The 13895-nt window shown below is 34.5% G+C and overlaps 1 protein-coding gene across 1 annotated transcript; it reads left to right on the forward strand.

Annotated features, from left to right (window-relative positions):
* The first annotated feature begins 7740 nt into the window (after positions 1 to 7740).
* Positions 7741 to 8232, forward strand: LOC131875684 (uncharacterized). The gene has a single exon (XM_059220291.1). The coding sequence runs from the start codon at positions 7741 to 7743 to the stop codon at positions 8230 to 8232; it is 492 nt and encodes a 163-aa protein (XP_059076274.1).
* The last annotated feature ends 5663 nt before the right edge of the window (positions 8233 to 13895 follow it).

Here is a 13895-nt window from a genome sequence, read left to right on the forward strand (position 1 = left end):
AAGGGTGATTATTATTCAATATACATGTATATAATTCTTTATATAACCTTCGTACTGAAAGAGAAGAAAATTATAAAGTCTAAGTCACTTATATCTATCATGTTTTAATATTTTAATAATGGTAAATTTTACCAATAATAATATAATGCAATCATAAGAATAGCAATATTGTATGTATTACTTAATAGCAATATAGAATGCCATACAAAACAAACCATAAGCAAGTGATGTATGCATAATAATTTAATTTTAATTCATATTTGTGATGCATGCACTCCATTGCAAATGATACGAAAACAATTAAATTTGATACTGCGTAAAACTTTTAGAGTTTCTCAAAAATATCTAGTCATGAACTACTCCGACTTCTCTAGAATTTAGAGATTAGAAATAATCCCAAAATATTAACCCAATTTAATTTAGAGTGATGAGATGCATAAGAAAGAATTAAGAATTACCAAATAATTTCTAGCAATGTTTGGCTAGTTTCCTCTATGTCAGGCTGAGCTTCTCCCTTGTTCTATTTTTTATTCCTTTTTCCTTCTCTGGTTCTCTTTTGCTTCTGAGTGTATATCCAATTTATGCCAATTGATTTCAACTAAGAAGAAGCGATATTTCAGCTGCCCCAAACTATCTTGTGTGTGGAAATTTTTTTTTCCCCTCTTGCAAACTTATCATTTATTCCTTTATGTGATTCAAATCTATCTCTTCTAAGTTACTTGCAGATTTATTTCTTTAAGAATCACGACAAAAATAAAGCTATTGTTTGTTGCATGAGAAAAAGTCCCTTCTCATTCCTTACAATTGTTATATATGGTTTTTTCCAGACCAATGTTTTTATTGATTAGATAATAATCGAGTCAATATGGATAGAAAGTTTCAATAGATAAAATTTAAATTTATTTACTTGACTAAGTTTCCTTTTTTGTCATTATTTCCAGTTATGCCCAATTAGTATGAAAATATTTAATTATTTTACTTGTAAATTTTTTTATCTACCACCTCAACTCTATCCTTGCGTGAAAGGAAATGAAGCATTTATTTTGATTTAGAAATTTCTATTTCCTAGCATGGTTCGATCACCTATATTAATTTCTAAAAGTTATAAAATTAAAACTCTCTTTTTAAAAAATAAAACTTATCTCTTTAAATATGATGCACATATGGATGTCTTTGTTGTCATGTTGATGTCAAACCTTTGTCAATCCTATATGAACCAGTTGTTATTGGTGATCCAGATATGTATATGTTTAGCTAATGCATGGTGTATTTGGTTATTGGTCCAATTGTCTATTTCTATGATACTTTGTTACAAAATTGATTGCAGATTCATCTTGTGCTAATGAAATGACATGAGGCAATAATTTAACGTGTTTTTGAAAGTCTGGTATCTCCTACCTGGTCTGAAAGTAATTGTATTGTCTTTAACAATGTTTTCTCTAATGAAACTTATTGTGGTTTGGAATGAGTGTTTGTACCGAATATATCTTTGATGATCATGTTGTTTATTGGGATTGCTTTTCTCATCATGATTATGTTTCAAATCAAGATGTTGTAGTTATTTTGGGTTGAACTGCTTTCTTTAGGTCCGAGATAAGGCAATATGTTTTTAACATATCAAGTGGTGTACTAGTTTGTACGTATTGGTCTGGGTGGTTGTTTGTAAAAGCTTTTGATTTTGATTGGAAGGTGTGCCAGCTTGGTGTGAACCCCCACATGTTCCCTTTACCTTCCAGATGATGTATTTTTGGGTCCAGATTATGTATACATTTTATATCCTTTTAGCTGGCCTAGTGAAGTTTATTTTGAACCCAATTGATATGTATATTGAGTGAATTGGTTGTCTTAGATGGATGAGATAGATGGTGTGAAAGTGGTGTGTAAGTGATGGATGTGAAAGCAGTGTTATGAAGGAAGTGTGAAGATTCAAATATGTACAAAGCAGACATATGGGTATACATTGTGAACCATTATAAGCATTCTAATAGATGTTATTTTGTATATAGTTCGATCTACTATTTGTATTGTTTTGTAGGAGCAGTTTTGTATCTTGCCCTGAAGAAGTGATCTTCAATTGAGCAAGTCCTTTTTGTATCTTGCCTAAGGTTCTGTGCCTTAGTTAGCAAGTCCAGATCAATAGTTCTTTGATAGAAAGCCTTGTTCATTGTAAAACAGTTATTATATACATTGTGAGTTTGAATCTCACCATAGTTTTTCCCAGTTTGGGTTTTACACAAAAAAATCTTGGTGTTCTTGTGAGAGTGTTTTGATAATTGAGTTGTTTACTTTCATGCATATTTATTGGGATAAATATTGTTGTTCAAATAACTTAATATGACTATTTTTGTGAATGTTGATTCACGGCCCCCCCAACCCGCCCTAGCTTCCGACACTGTTCAACAAAATAAACTTCCCACATTATAAATACTCTTATCTCTTATTTTTACTTTCTTGGTATGAAAGAAAAGATTCCCTCTTTTTATTTTATATTTAAATAAATTGATATTTTAAACATTTGAATATAGTAGTTATTTTATATGTAAATATATATTATAATAAAATAAATGTGTACCTTTTTTCTTAACTTCTCAGGATATTGTTGAAACTATCCCAACTTGGTTTTCGCTTCCTAGGCTTCCGTATGAATTTTCTTATCCTGACATTTTACAAAGAATTGGGGATTCCTTTGCAAATTTTATTCATTCACATTTGGTATTTGAGGATGGGGTTTTTAGGGTTAAAATTTTTGTGTTACTTACCTCATCCTCTGTGGTTCCTTGCAATTGTAATTTAAAGTCTATTGATGGGATTTGGCAACAAAGCATTGTTCGTGATTCTGACTAGTTTGTTAAGTCATCCATGGTTATGGATTCTCCTTTATTTGCTACCCTTAAAGGTTTGTCATTTGGTGATAAGGTGGTTCGACCCTCAAAATCTACAAATAAAGATGTTGATAACCTTGATTCTTTTATCGGTCATGAAAATCGAAGGCACCTTGATTCCCACCCTATTTGCCCGTCAAAGTTAAACAATCCTATAGGGGTTTCTATTCAGGAGAAATATGTCCCTCTTGGTGCTACATCTCTCCCTATGGAGGATGTTTTGTAGAAAGCTAATGTTCCTGTTGGAATAGATTCTCACCTAGGGCTCCCTAATAAAGGGGGAGAGATTATGAATTATGCTAAACCTACACAAGGACTTGGGGGTGGGTCACCTCAAGGGGAGTCAGACCCTTTGGTTCATGGGTTTGAGTCATCTTTTCTTGCTCCTGATGAGGGTTTAATTTCTCAAGTTCAGAGGCTTTTTTCTGAACATAATATCACTTTAAATAATGATGTTACTGATAAGGTGGTTGATGTGATTGATCAGGACTTGGTTAATTTGAATTCTTCCTTGTTTATCCCCCTGACTTGCAATTCTTTTGAAATTCTCTCTCTGCATAAAGCTTTGGATTGTGAGAATGCTTTGTGTGTGGTCAATAAGGTCGAATTTGATCCTGTAATTAACAAGCCTTTGGTTCAAACTCCTTTGGCTCCTTCCTCTCCTTTACCTTCTCCTGCGAAATAGGGTAGGAAGCCATAGGTGTTTTTTAGTCAGTTGGAAATAGATGCTGGAATTCAGTCTACTCTTTTGAGCCTGGGTTCTGGTTCTGTGAAAAGAAAAACAAAGTTTAGTCCTCCTTTTACAAGGTTAGTTGCTTCCAAACGCAGTCTTTAGGCATCTTTTGGGGTGGGTAAAGTTGGTTTTGGTGATTCTATTGAAAAGAAGGGAGATAATGCCTCCCCTTGAGGACAATGAAGGTAATTTCTTGGAATGTTAGGGGCTTAAACGCCCTAACAAGAGACGCTTGATTAAGTCGCAGTTGGACTTAATGAAGTGTGATGTTCTTATGTTGTAAGAAACTAAATTAAGTGTGCAAGGTGCTGAGTTTTTGTTTTCTAATTGGAAGACTTGGAAATTTTGTGTTTCCCCCTCCGCGGGGGCTTCTGGAGGTTTAGCTTTTCTTTGGAATGATGTTTCTACTAAATTATCTCTAGTTGTTTCTGCTCCTTTCTAGATGTTGGCGTTGGTAAAAAGCAAGGTTTCTAATGTTAAATTCTGGTTATTTAATGTTTATGGTCCAATGTCTATCTTGGGGAAAAGGGCTCTCTGGGATTATTAATTGTTATCTCCTCCCCCCTTCAAGGGCAGTTTGTCATTTTTGGTGGAGATTTTAATGCTATTTCTTGTGAGGGTGATAAAATTGGGGGCATTTTACTGAATAAACGTATTGTGGTTGATTTTACTACTTTCATTCAGAATAATTGTTTTTTGGATTGTAAAACTCTAAATGGTCCTTTTACTTGGACTAACATGAGGAAAGATTTTTCGCAGATTGTAGAAAGACCTGACCGGTTTTTTATTTCTGAAAATTGGATTTCTTTGGATGTGGATGTTGTTGCTATGGTTTTTCCTAATTCAGGCTCTGATCATTTCCCAATTATGCTGTCTATTTTAGATGATAGGGCTCCTAGAAAAACTTCGTTTAAATTTGAGCCTATGTGGTTTAGAGATCCTTCTTTTCTAATTCTCTTGGAATCTTGGTGGCCTTGGCCCCTTTTATTTCTAGAACTAGAATGTTTCGTTTTGTCAAAACAATTTCATTTCTTAAAGAAAAGATAAAGTCGTGGAATGTCTTGCATCCAAGGGGTTGAGCTTAACTAGTTAAAACACTGGGTTCTCATTATGGAGACCTAAGTTCAATTCCCAATAGGGACATCTAAAGTGAAATTCTAAGTTGTGACTCTTGGCCTTCCAAAGGATGGGGAAGGTCTTCGGGTCAATCTAATCAAACATAATAATAATAATAATAATTCAAAGATATGTAATGGGGATGGGGCCCCTACTGTGACCCCACTGGTTCATAGCTCCAGTCAAAAGCTATTCAGGCTTCGGCCAATTACCTATCAAAAAAAAAAAAAGTCGTGGAATGTCTTGCATTTTAAAATATTTTTTCTGAGAAATCTAGAATTCAGAAGGAGCCTGAAGCCTTAAATACTATGGTTATGAATATTGGGATGGAATTTGCTTCCTTTGCTAAGCACAAATTGTTAAATTCTCAGCTTGAGGAAGTTCTTTCTCGTGAAGAAATCTATTGGCGGCAGAAATCTAGGGATTTATGGCTTGTTGAAGGAGATAGGAACACTAAATTTTTTCATTCATCTACCAAAATAAAACGTCAAAAGAGTAGGATTTCTTGTATTCAAGATTCTGATGGGGTATTTCTTTCTAAGGAGAAGGATATTGCCTTTGAGGCTATCAGGTTTTTTAAATCTTTGTTGACTGAAGAAACTTCTTCTTTTGATGACAGTTTTGCTTCAGTTATTCCTCAACTTATTTATGTAGAGGATAATAAAATGCTAATGGCTCCTTTTTCCAGTCATGAGGTTAAAGAGCTTGTTTTTTCTATGGCGCCTGACAAGGCTCTAGGGCCATATGGTTTTACTTCTCTATTCTTTCAAAAGTGTTGGACTTTTCTTGGGGATGAGATTTTTATTGTCTTAGAAAAGGCTAGGTGTAATAGGTATATTCTGAAATAATTAAACACTACTCTTATTGTCATCATTCCTAAACCAGAGAATCCTAAGTCTTTTGTAGATTTTCGTCCAATTGCTTTATGTAATACATTATATAAGATAATTACTAAGGCAATCTCTGTGAGACTTGCCAAGCTCATCCCCAAGATTATTTCAGGTGAGCAGGGTGGTTTTGTTCCTAGTAGGGAGATTGTAGAAGGGGCCATTGTGGCTCATGAGGTTTTGCATTCTATCTCTCATCTTTCTATTCCTGCTATGATTCTTAAGTTAGATATGATGAAATCTTATGACAGGGTTAGCTGGCAGTCTCTATCGTCTGTTCTTAAAAAGTTTGGTTTTGGGGTCAATTGGGTGAGATGGATTAATGCATCTATTTCTACTGCTAGGTTTTCTGTGATTTTGAATGGCTCCCCGTGTGGTTTTTTTGCTTCTTCCAGAGGCCTTAGGCAAGGAGATCCTTTGTCTCCTTTCTTGTTTATTATCTTAGCTGAAGCCTTTAGTAGAGCTATCTTGGCTGCAAGGGAGAATGGTCTTTGGAAGGGTATTAGTATCCCAAATATGGTTGTTAGACACTCACATTGTCTTTTTGCTGATGATACTTTATTGTTTGGACATGCCATTATGAATGAGGCAAAATTTATTAGTAAGATTATAAGAGATTACTCAACTTTCTCTAGTCAGAAGGTGAATAGTGTTAAATCTAAGGTTTTCTTTCTTAATGTTTTTCACTTAGTACAGTCGAGGTTGGTTAACTTTTGGGGTTTTAATGTTGGTCAATTTCCTTGCAAGTATTTATGGATTCCTTTTTATACTGGTTCTCTCTGCTTCCGTTTCATCAAGGATTATTTCTTGGACTCACAAGTGGCTTACTTTCCCAACTAAGATAGTTCTTATTAAGGTTGTTTTGAATGTGGTTCCTATTTATCTGATGTCCATTTTAAAGGCTCCCAAGAAATCAGTTACCAATTTGCAGTCAATTCTGAGGTCATTCTTGTGGAATGATAATGCGAATAATAGGGCTCAAATTCCTTTGTTGGCTTGTGATAAGGTTTTCTCTCTGAAGGATAGGGGAGGTGCTAGTAATAGAGATTTAAGTAAGCAGAATTTGTCTTTAGGAGCTAAGTTAGTGTGGAAATTATATAAACAACCTTCTTCTAAGTGGGCATCTATTTTTTTTGCTAAATATTTAGGAGATTTTCCTAGGGAGGCTATTTTTACTACCTCCTCACTTCCCAAGGGTTCTGCAATTTGGAATTTCATGTCTGAATGTAGATCTATCATTCTTCCTGGTTTATCTTGGCTTGTGCACAGTGGTCGAAAAGCTAGATTTTGGGAGGAGGTTTGGAATGGTTTTTCTGCTTTGACTAGTCTTAGAGATTGGGTGATTCTCATGTCTCAATTAAAATCTTCTTGGGGTATATTTGTGGCTGATTATTTTTATGTGGAGTTGTCTGGTCCTGTGCCAATTTCCCGATGGAAATCAATAGATTCTTTCCGGGTTGATCAAGAGCTCAAGTCTGCATATGTTGAGGAATTAAGTAAGTGTCAACTTGTCTTTTCTGATTCTGATGATGAGCTAATTTGGGTTCATTCTAAGTCTGGGGAGTATTCAGTTAAAGATGGATATAAGTATTTATCTGCTAATTGTAGGGGGGATGTATGGCCCTCTAGACTATTTTGGCCTATTGCCTATCTTCCAAAAGCAAGAGCTTTTGTGTGGTTGGTTGTCCAAGATAGAGTTCTCACGGGCATGCGACTGGATAGACTTGGCACCACTGTTATTTTTCCTTATGTTTTGTGTGGTTGTTCCTTCGAATCGGCTGATCATCTTTTTCTTCATTTTCCTTTTGCTTAAGAATGTTGGTATTGGCTTTTTGATAAATTAAATTGGTCTGCGACATTATGTGGGGATCTTATGTCTCAGTTTAGGGGTTGGTCATCTTTATGTTCATCTTCTTTTTATGCTTGTTTGTGGATTGTTGCCCCTTCTATTCTGATTTGGAAGATTTGGCTAGAAAGGAACAATAGAATCTTTAGGAAGATGGTTTCCTCATTGTCGGATGTTGTTTTCTGTATTGAGAAATCCATTTCTGAATCTGCTTTGGCTTTTATTTACAAAGGTTTGAGCTCTAGATGCACTTTCACCTCTTAGGATAGCTGGATCATGAGGCATTGGCCAGCTTTGCATTTACTTCCTTCTCAGGGGGCTATTTCTAAGGAAATGGTTTCTTCAATTAACAGAAAAGAGGTGTTTTGGTTACCCCCTCCCAAATTCAAGTTTAAATTAAACTTTGATGGCGCTTCTCGTGGCAACCCGGGGAAATCTTCTATTGGGGTGGTAGTTACTGATGATAGTTCCAACATTATTAAAGCTAGGTGTCAGTGTATTCCAGATGGGACTAATAATGTGGCAGAAATTCATGCTCTCTTTGTTGGGTTAGATTTGCTAATTTTATTAAATCTTAAAGATGTTGTGATTGAAGGAGATTCTTTAGTGATCTTTTATGCGGTTGCTAATCGAACTTGTAATTCTTGGCATTTACAATACTGGTTGGATAAGGTTTTGTTGCTTCTTAAGTTCTTTAACTCTTTTTCTATTTCTCATTGTTATAGAGAGGCTAATTTCGTCACTGATTTTTGGCGAATAAGGCCTTGAATGAGAATATTCAAACTTTAGTAGGTATTGATGAGAATTGTCTGCCTCCTTTTCCTTCAAGGTCTTAAGTTTTCCTTTCGGTCATACTCTTTAGCTTTGCCTCGACCTTGCATTTTGCTTGGATTTGTTAACATGTATGCATTTTAGTGGATGATGTAAGGGGCCTTTTTGGCCTCTTTACTTCATTACATTAAATTTCCATGCTTGTTCATAATTTCAAGGGATGTGTTGGTCGGTTCTTAGCTCTTGAGTTGATTTGTTTCATGGGGTATCGTACTGATTGAGGGGTTTCATATCTCCTATACTATCATGCTCGCACGATATCTCTGTTACTTGGCATTGTTTAGTGATTATCGTCCTCAGATGTGGCGGCTGGCACGATATCTCTATTACTGGGCATTGTTTAATGATTATCATCCTCTGATGTGGCGGCTTGTGTGTGCTTGTTGGCACGATGATTGGGATTTGGCTCGTGTGAATATCTGACCTTGTATCATTTCTTGTCATTTAATGGTTGCAGGTGCGATGCTTGCTTATTAATGATGCTTCTCATTTCTTTTTATGTAGGCATTGTTTATTAATTATCTTCCTCAAAGGTAGTGGCCTGTGTGTGCTTGTTGGTATGGTGTTTGGGATATGGCTCATGTAGATCTCTGGTCTTGTATCATTTATGTTATACTTGTGTCATTCTACGGCTATTTGTGCGATAAGCTTATTTATTAATGATGTTTCCCCTCTCTTTTATGTGCTCGTAGCATTCTGCTTTGTGTCTTATTTTTCCTTCGATTTTTTTGTGATGGAGGCTGTTGGTTACAAAATTTCTTTGCATGTTAAGAAGTGTGGTTTTCAGGATCCTCATGCCATTGACAATGAGAAGCTTGGCAGGCTATTTAAACTTCATTCTTCGGAGTTTTCTCTTTCTATTCGCAATGTGGTGGTCAGATGGTGGTTGGTGGAGAATGCTAATATTTTCCTTGCTGAAGTTGCTTCTCATTTTATTACTGTGTATGGATATGCTCTTGGATGCTTCTTTGGTTCGGGCATTATTGGATGCATACTTTCATCCCTCTTTTTATTTTTCTTCTGATTTGGATAATGCTTTGTCTTCTTATCGTTTTGAGCTTGGTGTTTCTCCTTATGGTGGTTTTTTATCTCGGTTTGAACTACTATCTAATGGCTAGCATTGTGAATTACTTTCATTTTTAAGAGGTGGTTTGATTTCTGACATATATGATGACACGATGTTTGCTCTTGTAGCTTTTTTAGATCATGTTTCTCCAGATACTTTGGCTATGGCTGTAAATGTTTTTTCAGGTATACATTTCCTCCTTGATTTGATGAAGGCAGTTATGTCTCTTCCGAGAGTAGTTGAGCCTCTGTAGGTGGTTGCTCCGGATATTCAGATTGTGGTTGCTTCCCAGTCTAAGGGGATGTTGCCCCCTCTAGATTAGGGTTCTAGTACTTGGTTTTTGCACTCTTGATGCTCGTTTTCTTCGCTTCTTCTTTGGCAATTGTGTATCTGCTTCATAGGTTTTGGGGGGTTGGGCATCATCTTTGTAACTAGTATTGGCTTATATGGCTTTTTGGGTTGGGATGGGGCTGGTTTGGAGATTTCACTTCTCTACTTCAATGTAATTGGTCATTTTATCTTTCCAATGGGATTGTTTTGAGCAAGACCCGTAGGTTTTCTTCGCCTGGTTCTTTCCTACCGATGCTCTTTCAACTAGGATTGCATAAATTTATAATTAATAAAATTAGTGGTCCTCCACTTTTATTGAAAAAAAAATGTGTAAATAAAATAATTTTCTAAATAAATATTTATATTATTAGATAACTTCTAATAAAAAAATGTAATTTTCATATTAGTAATAAAATAATATATTTATATATGAGGATAAATATATAAATCTTATATACCTATAAACTATACGTTTATCTTATCATTTTCAATTAGATAACAATATAGTTTCCAAATAATACAATTATTTATTAACCACTAACACATCAATAACACATTTAAAATTCAACAATATATTGAACTATCATAACCATAAAGTTTACCAACTTACTTTTTGGCTTCACAAATCATGCAACAACATTAAATTTAATGCAACAATATGAATGACTACATGGTGTGTGTGTGTGTCAATTCCCTCATACCACTTACAACCAAGAAGCTAAACATGGACCTACCTCAACCATGTTCTCACCTTCGACATTACTTGCACACACTTGCACTTGATTTGTCATCAATAGCTTAATCCACAAATCATAGTCAAAGCAAGATTACATATATTACATCATTGTTGCATCTATGATTAATAATTAAATTCATAACATAAATATGCATAAACTCTCATCAAATAAATTATTCACATTTATCACTAAATATTATATTTCAAAAAACAAAAATAGACATATGACACAAACTTGTGCCTATTTCAATATCCTTTATAGGTTCCCATTGTTACACATATTCCTACATATTTGATTTATGTTTATATATGATCTTATTCTCATACAATACTTGGCTCTTTAATTTTAAGATTTTCATATTTTAACTCAGTATTTACAAAATTTAGTATTTTACCTAACTACTTATTAATACAAAAAATAAAAAATAAAAAATAAAACTATTTATCACTTTCTAGTATGGATGAGATGTAAAATTGTTTTCAATTATTTGATCATTAAAATGTATGATATTTGAGTAGAATGAACAAAAACAAAGACTATAAATTGAATTAGATGGTTGGCATAGACACTTAATATTTTTAATTTTAAATGTTTACAAATTCATTCATTTAGAATGGCATGATATTAAAATAAAAAAAATAAAGAAAATAATCAAGCCAAAGTACTTATTGAAATGAATGACCTTCTAGGTGGTCTCAATAAGCCATTGCCTTAAATATGATTTCTAGATGGACTAAATGCTAAATAGACAATTCACATGTATGAGAGACAAATACTTGTGAACAACTACTCATCAAAACTCCCCAATAATTTTTTTTTTAAAATCACCAAATCTCCCTTACAAATATCTATTTAAAATTTTTAGTAGGGATGAAAAGTAAAATTGTTTTTAATTGTTTGATCATTATTATGTAAGATATTTGAGTAGAATGAACAAAAACAAAGATTTAAAGTTGAATTAGATGGATGGTGTAGGCACTTGATATTTCTAGCTTTTAATGTTTACACATTCATTCATTTAGAATGGCATGATGTTAAAATCAGAAGAAAAAAAATCAAATCCCAATACTTATTGAAATGAATGACCTTCTAACTGGTCTCAATAAATCATTACCTTAAATTTGATCTCTAAATGTACTAAATGATCATTTTAATTGGTCAAAAACATTCAATTATGTAACAGTAAAGGGCAAATGAAATGCCCAAGGGAAAGAAGTTAGACCAGGATGAATACAAATCCCCTCTTAGTAGCTACCAATACTCGATGCCCATCTACATGAGAAAAACTTACATCCTCATTTTGGGAGGCAAAATCAACAACAAACTCAACTTGGGTTTTAGATGGCACTCATTCTTCCTCCCACAATCTTTTGGGTTCCTCCATCACAACGGCCTAAACAATAGCATCTTCAACCTCTTTAGCTCCTTCAACAACCTTTTCTTTTTTCCAACCATCCCACCAATGTACATGACGGATAGTTTCAACTTTCACTTGCACAATATCACTCTCAATGGATTCTAAATTATCGTGAAATTCTTCCATGACAATATCAGTTTCATCAGTCAAAATCTCACACAAAGACAAATCAGAGGTAGGATAAACAGCTCCAACTTCATCATAAAATTCTCCAGAGCCACAAGACCAAGACATGAGAGCTCTGTTGGCATTGTACACTCCAATGAGAAATTGTAGGTGATTGAAGGTATTGTCATTGATGGCAACCTTGCAATCCTATGGCACCGGCACCGACAAACTCTACACCGACAGATAGTTTACCGGTAGCGGCAAAGATGATTATCGACACCCCAGCCGACAGGATTTTAATTATTGCATATTGTATTTAATTGTAATATCTTTTTGTAAGCAGACAAGGCGTATTGTAATAAGACTCATATATAAGTATGAGCTCTTGTAGATCATTTATAGTAGCGAACATGGGAAGATTATTGCAGAAGTAACATGTGAATATTAAGGCAGATTTTGGAGTAAGGTTTATGGTTATTGTATGAGCTTAAACCGATACTGAACCTGGCATAGCAGATGCTGAACTAAAGCAGTACATTATATTGGATTCGCATAATCCATTTTGTAAGTCAGTGAGACTTCCTTTTGTAATTAAGCAGTGAGCTTTAGGCAGTTGGTCTTCCTGCATGTGCATGCCCCTATTGTAAGTAATATCCATTCATTGGCCAGTGAGTGAATATTGTGGGTCACAAATCCCATCGAAGCTTTTCCCACACTGGGCTTCCTCGCTAAAAATATTGTGTTATGGTGTGCTTTCTATGTTGTGCTTATTGTTCATATTTACTGCATTAATTCTTGTTCACCGGTACACTGTTTTGGAATGCAATTTATTTAATAAGGTTAGAAAATCTATTTACCGGTTAGATACTAATTCAACCCCCCGCCCGCCGCCCCCCCCCTCTCAGTATCTTTGGGAATCCTAACAAGCTCAACATCATTCTTCCCAATTTATTCTCTCTTCCATGTCACCTCCTTCCATCTTTCATCTCTGCTCAATCCAACCACGACTCTGATACCAATTGTTAAATTATAAATGAGCAAAGGAAAACATATAAACAAAACACAACAACATAAAGAAAATAACAATACAACAAGGACATGAGATACAAAATTATAGTGGTTCACCATAATGGCTACATCCACTCTCAAGCAAGGAAAACTCTCTATTAATTGTGTTGGTGTAAATAATTATTCATCATGGATATTATTACACTTACTTAAGTTTACTTAGGATAATGCATTTCATAGTAGTTTGGATATGAGACACTTGGGTGTTTGTGCCACATTGGGATAGTGTGTGTAGGAGAAATTCCACCTCTTATGGTGTTGATCTTGTTATTACACTATCATATCCACTTATTGTGGAGTGATAATTCCACCTTCGGTGGGTGATCCACCTCATGTAGAATATTATATTATTTCTCCTACCTACCCACACCTATTTCCTACCTACCCTTGTTTCTTATTGAGCCACATGTCATATTTGTGTGCTCATACATATCCCTAGCCTTGCCTATATAAGCAGGCTCATCTACATTGTATGCAACAATTATTGATCATTTTCTATTGATGAGAATACAGTTTATTCTTGTCCTATATTGTGTCTCTATCTTGTACATTTCATTGACCTCTTGATCTTGGCAAAATCCAACAAATTGATATCTAGTACATGAATATACACATCTATTTATACATTTATTCAAGCATGAAATGAAGAGATGGGGAATGCAAAAGGTCATGTGATTGTTGAGCTTCACATTCCCAACACTATTTCCATATCTTTTATATGTTCCCATTGTTACACATATTCCTACATGTTTGAGTTATGTTTATATATGATATTATTCTCATACACTACTTGGCTCTTTAATTTTAAGATTTTCATATTTTAACTCACTTTTTACACAATTTAATATTTTCCCTAACTACTTATTAATACAAA

This window comes from Cryptomeria japonica, chromosome 5 (assembly GCF_030272615.1).
Source record: "Cryptomeria japonica chromosome 5, Sugi_1.0, whole genome shotgun sequence".
In the NCBI taxonomy this organism is placed as follows: Eukaryota; Viridiplantae; Streptophyta; class Pinopsida; order Cupressales; family Cupressaceae; genus Cryptomeria; species Cryptomeria japonica.

Excerpts from the sequence above, each read along its gene's own strand:
- LOC131875684 (XM_059220291.1), top strand. The coding sequence starts at position 7,741 with ATGAGGCATTGGCCAGCTTTGCATTTACTTCCTTCTCAGGGGGCTATT.